Source organism: Protomyctophum parallelum (genome assembly GCF_964188405.1).
Source record: "Protomyctophum parallelum genome assembly, chromosome: 4".
In the NCBI taxonomy this organism is placed as follows: Eukaryota; Metazoa; Chordata; class Actinopteri; order Myctophiformes; family Myctophidae; genus Protomyctophum; species Protomyctophum parallelum.
In genome coordinates, this window is record NC_139700.1 from 6,633,763 (window position 1) to 6,641,930 (window position 8,168).

At 43.9% G+C, this 8,168-nt stretch overlaps 1 protein-coding gene across 1 annotated transcript in view; it reads right to left on the reverse strand.

The window, feature by feature from the left end:
* syt9b (synaptotagmin IXb) overlaps positions 1–482 on the reverse strand; it is a gene marked incomplete at its 3' end in the record, with an annotated part of 40,819 nt that extends 40,337 nt beyond the window's left edge. Inside the window, exon 1 of the mRNA XM_083763046.1 lies at positions 326–482. Coding sequence (XP_083619172.1) covers positions 326–473 — 148 coding nt within the window. The 5' untranslated portion in view covers positions 474–482. The remainder of the gene's footprint in view (positions 1–325) is intronic.
* Positions 483–8,168: the final 7,686 nt, after the last annotated feature.

Here is an 8,168-nt window from a genome sequence, read left to right on the forward strand (position 1 = left end):
TTTTATAGGATCTTGCAGGGAAAGATCTTATGAAATGTAATCATTAAAGTAGCAGCCTCTGATGCAGCTTGGATAACTATATTTCTTATAATTAAAAGGGGGGGGGGGGGGGGTCTAAATGTATAGTAAAGTAGACCCTAGTCGTCACCGTACTAAAGGAAATTTACAATTATAGGCTAATGTGGCCTGCATATAAATTCTCTAACCACCATAAGTGTAAACAAAACATGTTGAGAGAGGGTACTTTTGTCAGGTACAACCATACACTTGACTTTTGTCAGGTAGCCTACAACCGTTATACAACAAGAAGCACATGCAGGCTCACCTGAGTCTGTGTAACGTGGTCTTGCCAAGTCTCTGAAGTAATAGATGAAGTCCAGACAGTTGTCGCTCTGCACCTCTCCCTTGGAGCACAGGTCCGAGAGCAGCTCCAGTGCCTTTCGACAAATCTCATCCTCTCTTTCTGCAGGCATTGCCCTCCAGCATCCTCACGCCGGCTGATCCCTCTTCCACGCGCCGACGTCTTTCACGCGCTCACACCCTCTAAAAACAGCCCCTGCGCTCCAATCACTTGCACTTCGGTGGAACTTAATGAGGCGATTTTTCTATAAGAAACAGAGACATGTTGTTGACCGCTATTATAGTATTTGTCTTGGAAGATTTTAGTTGTGACAAGTTTTCACAAATCCGAAATTGCGACGTGTTATTATCCCACAGCTGGGCCAGCTGGGACAGGGTTATCAAACCTGTTTTGTTTTGTTTTCTCTTTCACTCTTTCTCCCGTCTTTACTCCCGAGCGCTGTCCATTGCGCCGTGGTGCTGAAGCACTGAGCCAGTGTAGTGCGCTCCTCCCGGCTACTAGGCTACAACAAGGACAGTGGTGTGTGTCTTCAATGAATAGTTGGCGCTCACCGCGCTGCTCAATTATTTCTGAGCGCAGGAAGTTCAGCGTTCTCCTCCCCCCGCCCCCTGCTCCCCATGCAGCCATTCAACCATCTCCGCTCTGTCCCAATTCACTTGAAGGCACGTCAACAAAAGAAACGGAGGTTTGAGCTTTGGTTTCATATACTGTATATAGGCTACCCTACAGTATCGGAGGTACAAATGGATACAGTAACACTGAGGATTTTACTGTGTTGAGTTATTCGTTTAGCATTTTTAGTCTTTATACATATAGGCTTTCATCTCAACTCTCTCTTTCCCCTGCATGTGTCTCTTGATTTGTCCTTTATCCGAGTATTTCTAGCAAATACAAATTTAAGTATCTGACGAGACTCAACAAACAAAAAACAAGATGAGAGAATATCACTCCAGTTAGTTTTATACCATCCTTATTCTTTAAGGAAATCCCTTTAATTGGCACTTAATTGTTTAGCACCTTCCTACCTTTCTGATAGCCTGCCCATTATGTTCCAACCCGTCTCCTTGGGTCATATGGGTCTGGCCTCCTCCTTGAGGTGCCAACAATGAATGATAAAATCACACCCGTGTGAAGTGAGGGGCTTAATCATCGTATACATCAACATGACGTAACATGTCGATTTGTCCACATGTGACATACATTCTCCATTCATTGTCAATGGGACAAATAAACGATTTGCTCGTCCACATATGATATGAAGTACATTCTCCATTCATCTGTCGTGTATTGACATTACGTATCTAATAATACACATATTTAGGTAAAGTACACTAGCTCACTGGCCATAGAGAGAGCCATAGGGAGACAAGCACACACACACACACACACACACACGCACACAATAGGTCCACACAGCTGGACACACACACACACACACACACACACACACACACACACACACACACACACACACACTGGGCCTGGCTGTAAACAAGTTCTTGAGCTTAGTCCAGTTACCCTGGGTAAACATAGTACCTTTCCTTTTACACACACACACACACACACACACACACACACACACACACACACACACACACACACACACACACACACACACACACACACAGGCCATACAGTACTGCACATACACATACAGACTCATAGGGTCACATGCACGAACACGCACGGCACCCACACACTCCCAGCCACACACTGATAGCATTAAGCACAGACACAACATTTGAAGGGAACCATCCTTCACTGACCTACAGTCCCCCCCCGCATATCACACGCACGTTTCACACGCACGTCACAAGCACGCGAAGACCACTATAGAATCTCCCTAGTACAATTCTGAGCCAACGCAGACTGGTGATTGGAAGGTAGCATGCTTGAACGCACACACCAGTGGGGTCCAACACACATTAATACATTGCTGGGCGGTGGACAGAGATGGAACATAGACTGGTAGACTCAGCCTCGGACGGGAGATATACAGAAACTGAACTGGCGGACTGGCATCGTACTCAGATGGCCTGTCCCTCGTAGCCTCATGGCTAATAAGCCAGACTCAAATCACATCCGCCGGCAGGCATTTTGTTTTGCAAACGGCTGATTCGGTCTGGCTTATTTGCCAGGCTATGTCCCTCGCACCGGACAGCCAGATTGACTTATAACCTTTTCTGTTTTAATATTTTTATTGGTTTTTAATTTTTTTCACATACAGTTACTTACTTTACAAACCTTTACAAAGGACATACTTTGCCAACTGACATAACATATAAACAAAAAACAACAAAAAAAAACAACATTAGGACGGGATCTGCGCCATCATTCACACCATACCATGGGAAGCAAAACCAAATGAAAAGCAAGCGAAAAGAAAAACAAATCAAGATACACACCGAGTGGCGCGATACGAGCTTGTAGGTCTGCTATTTTTGAAAAATCGAAGAGCGACTGACATTTTTAGAATCTGATCTCAGGTCAGAATGGGTTCATCAGACCAGTGTGTGTCCGGCGGAAACCTCGTATGAATCTGATCTCAGGTCAGAATGGGTTAACTCACGTGCCACTTGGCCCCAGAACCTGGATGTACACTTACATTCCCAAAAGTAGTGATAGTAGTTACCCATGTTTGACATTTCGAACTATAAAGGAGATATTGAACGGTCCATTTTGTTCATTAACACAGGTGTGATGTGTAACCTTTTCTAATAAACCATGTTTACTGAAGAGACGTTACGACCTGAGTCTCCCTGTTTCTCATTCTGCAATATCACATCAAGATCCTCAGTGGCTTGCACATATAGACACTAGGGGGTGCTAGAGCACCCCCTGCCCTTTTTGGCAATGTGCTCTTAAAAAAAAAAGAAGAAAAAAAAGGTTTATTTTTTTTGTAGCGTGTGGACCATGGTGACATTGATCAAATCTTGATAAAAAACGCTTCTACTATATTATTTAGGCCCCCACAATCTAAAGCTATGTTTCTATGTCAGTGCACTGGTTCTTCGATAAATAAATAAAATAGCAGACCTACAAGCTCGTAGCGCGCCACTCGGTGGCGTGCTATGAGCTTGTAGATCTGCTATTTTTCAATAGCTTAAGCACCAAAATGCGCTGCACAAGGTGCCCTTTTTTTCACTTGAGCACCTGCCCCTCTAAATGTCTGTGCACGCCACTGAAGATCCTATACACATCAATAGCTCCAATCATCACCCAATTAAAACCGTTTGACCGCCAGGATTAATTAATCTATATATCGCGCATTGCCAACGCGCACAACCCTTATTTTTAAGAGGCAAATATCCGTAACCGGATGTTACAATACCATACCATACCATACCATCTTTATTTATATAGCACATTTTAAAACAACAACGTTGTACCAAATGACAATGGCAAAATGCTGTGTGTGGTGTCTTGACGGGTTGATGTTCTCTCGGTCGGTGGTGTAAAAACTTGACTGCGATTATCACAGCGCCTTCTGTCGGCCGTTGAAAAACCTTGTTTTCACCAGAAACGACATTCATTGCGCCGATTTGGAGATACAGGCCATTGAAAGCAGCATATAGAGTGCAAGTGGATGCGCGCGCATCTTCAAAATGGCCTCGGCCACTGTCCCACTTTGACTGTTATGCTAACGAGCGGCAGCTAACGATTCGATCCGATCAAAACATGGATTACAGAATATAAAAACGTAGTCTATGGTTCTGGCGGGCTTCACGATTAATTTAATCCATACGGTTACTACGGTTCTGGCGGGCTCCATGTTAACCTCTCCATCAAACAGGGACAGGTCCCTCAAGATTTCAACACCGTGATCCACTCCATACTGGTTAAAAAGCTAAAATCAATTGGTTTTGACAACAACTATCTTGGTACCTGGTGAATTGAAAACGGTCGACCCTCTTGTAAACAAGTCCACTCACAGTTAAGAGTTTTTGTATTGAGTTGTGCTTGAAATGTACTGAGATTCTGAAAACTGTTAAAGGAGCATTCAGTGATTTGGAAAACACCCCAGTTCGCCCCCGTAACAAGATGTGCACATGCACGCACTACAGTGGGGGGGACACGTGACAGGCCAACAGCACACACACCAAGGACCGCCCCCGCTCGCTCGTGATTGGTGGAAGGCTCCTCCTGATTGGATAGAGAGGTTATTTTTACCCCCAGGGGTTACCTGGGGACAGGGAGGAACTCCTTATATGGTCAGCACACTCTATAATAGGGAGGATTATCACAACAAAACAAAAAAACATGTGGTATTTTAATTAAGTGAAATCACTGAATATACCTTTAATATATACTTCAATCAATCAATCAATCAATCAATCCACAGCACCTTATAACAAGGCTCCAGACTTCCCAAAACACCTACGGACAGCTGCAATTCGAAACCAAAATCTACACTAATCGCTGAATATAGGAGGGGCGCACAAAATCACACTAGTGTGAAGTGAGGGGCGCACACTGTGGCTGCGACATGACATCACTGCTTAAAGCAAACACTAAAAGTCAGGAGTGGGAGGGCCTGTTCTTGCTAAACATGCTAAACATGCCCATATATGCGGACATGTCAATATACAGGGTATGGACTAATTAACCCATTTTGGGCGGGAACCCCTTTTGGTGTTAGCATTATGTTATGCTTTAGCTATTGAAAAATAGCAGACCTACAAGCTCATAGCGCACCACCGAGTGGCGTGCTACGAGCTTGTAGGTCTGCTATTTTTGAAAAATCTAAGATCGACAGAAACATAGCTTTTTCAGAAAACTGTCAGGATGTAGAAGAATCTGATCTCAGGTCAGAATGGGCTTAAAAGGGACACTGCAGGTAGACGGATACAGAGATGACAAAGCCACTGACCCCATATGACGAAATCATGTAACACATACAGTAAGTAGAGCAGACCTGTTCTGTATCTTTTTTGCAGGTAATTGCAAGACTCCAGGCAGAGCATTGTACCTTTTTGTGTGTCAGACTTGAGAAAGAAGCTACCATCCCACTCTCTGTTTTGCTCCCCAGCAGTAAGCAGGCATGTTTTCTATTCGGTTTGTTACGGTGTTGCGTATTTCCCTTCACACTCAAACACCTTTGTAGGTGGAATTCTTTCCCATCTTTGCTTGATTTACGACTTCAGTTGTTCAACAGTCCGGGGTCTCCGTTGTCGTATTATGCGCTTCATAATGCGCGACAGGTCTGGACTGCAGGCAGGCCAGTCTAGTACCCGCACTCTTTTACTACGAAGCCACGCTGTTGTAACACGCGCAGAATGTGGCTTGGCATTGTCTTGCTGAAATAAGCAGGGACATTCTGACCTGGGATCAGATTCATACGAGGTTTCCGCCGGACACACACTGGTCTGATTAACCCATTCTGACCTGAGATCAGATTGTAAAAATGTCAGTCGTTTTTTTTGATTTTTCAAAAATAGCAGACCTACAAGCTCGTATCGCGCCACTCGGTGGCACCATATGAGCTTGTAGATCTGCTATTTTTCAATAGCTAAAGCATAACACGATGCCAACACCAAAATGGGTGCCCGGTCAGAATGGCAGTGAGGGATCGAAGGTCAGGGGCATTCAATGTTGGTTTTCTGCCTTGCCGCTTAGTACGCGTAGAAAGTTCTCCAGTTTCTCTGAATCTTTTGATTATATTATGGACTGCTATTCATTATAGCATATACAGTATATACTGTATAGTAGGTTAGAGATGGTTATGTCTAGGCAAGGTTTGGTGTGTGTGGTTAAAGATAACCTCGTTCCCACTTTGCAGTTTTACCTCCATCTCACAGCAGGGAGATGAATAACTTATGCCGACAGAGTTCAGGGATACAGTAGTTGTCCAGCTTACTAGAACTTCCTGCTGTATAGTAGACCTGTACTTCCTGTAGACCTGAATGAATGTCCCATTGGGATCAGAACTGCAGATTCACTCCCAATCTTCCGCCGTAGTCTGAAAACACACCTCTTCAGGCTCCATCTTAGCCCGTAGCACTTGACATATACTGTAGCACTTGCAAAGGCTACATTTACGTAGGAATAAACCCTGATTATAAAATAAGGGCTTAAACTTGTCTGAGTTGCTCCAGTGCCTTAATTCCTTCCTCCTGCAACCTGTCCTGTCTCTGAGATGCACCAGACTGGAGGTTCCCAGATTGGGCTATGCGAGACTAGGTCAGGGCAGAGGCACAAACAGACTATTCTGCCGCAATTGTACTGCACTGTCCATTTGAGTGAAGGGAATTGTCACCGCTCTCTCTTTCCATCACTCTACAGTAGGTCAGGGCAAGCATCTGGGAGGGTAGGTAGCCCGGTGGTTAGCCGAAAAGATTGTGTGACCTCAAACTCCCAGATTTCCTGGGACTCTGGGAGTGCCCATGTGGCTGCCGTTGACCTTTAATGATGGAATGAAAAACAACAGATAAATGCCAGCACTCCGCGGGAAGGTATAAGCCTTGGTAAATGAACAAATACATGCAGTCAGTATTAAGTCTGTCAAGATTCAGTGACTCTGAAGACTTCTTTGATAGCTGTGGAGAGAATAATCGGACTAGAAAAAAGGGAAAACACTTGTTAAATTGGTGTGTGTGTGTGTGTGTGTGTGTGTGTGTGTGTGTGTGTGTGTGTGTGTGTGTGTGTGTGTGTGTGTGTGTGTGTGTGTGTGTGTGTGTGTGTGTGTGACAAGACAAAGAGAGCACACATCTCTGTTGCATTTACGTCATAATACTGCATGCTGTGTTTGTCCCAATAACAGAAAACCAGGAGTGAATCCCACCATGTTTTCTTAAAAAAACCCTGCACACATTCTAATTGCACCTCAGGGACTTCACTGATCTGAAGTTAACTGAACGAAATGGAGGACAAACAAAACACTTCCAGCTGTTGACACGCATTTACATTTCTCATTATATTTTCCTTCAAAACAATCAACCTCTAACAATGTCTCAAGTCTCAACACTGTGATATATTTAATGTTCCTTTGCTCTCTATTCTCCCACTCTAACAACTGTAATCATGTGATGTGACTATAAAGTTGATTGTGAATCTAATTACTTGTAACCTTCCTGTGACAGACATTTCTCTGGCAGTTTGTATTGAATAGATCTGATTCAGCACTTTCAGAGTTCAGGTTCAGTTTCTGTCCTTCAGCTGCTGGTGTACTGTAATGACTGTTGTCAAGAGGTGACAGCGTTAAATCAAAGAATAATTGCTATTGTGTCTGTGTCCTTTCAATGACTAGACATCATGTCTAGTAAGACATGATGTCCTTTCTTCAATGACATAATAGTAGACATCATGTCTAGTAAGACATGAGATCATATAGGACTGTCAATAGAGACAGATCATGAACCCTTTTATGCCCCGTAACCATGACAACTATCTTAAAAAAGAAGTGTGTGGGAGACTTGATATACATGCAAGTGGTTAGGGTGCATACAGGGGTAGGCAACCTTTGGCACCGGTGCCAACATTGGCACAAGGGAGCTGTGATCTCTGGCAAACTGGTGTGAGAGACATGATTTTTGGTTTAAAATAAACTATTTCAAAATATGTAGTCACTCACATTTGCATGTAAATTATTTACTTACTTGAATTAATCCTCTTCGTGCTGGATAGCACATAAGATCTTCACCAATGAACGCCAATGCTGTCTGTCTACTGCCCAGTGCTGCACTTGGCCCCATTGCAGGTCCATCCAAGTTCTTTCATCTCTTTCTCCACAGATCTTCTCCAGGTCTCTTTGGGTCGGCCTCTTTTTCTCCTCCCTGGTGGTGTCCATCTCATGGCTACCCTTGGGATG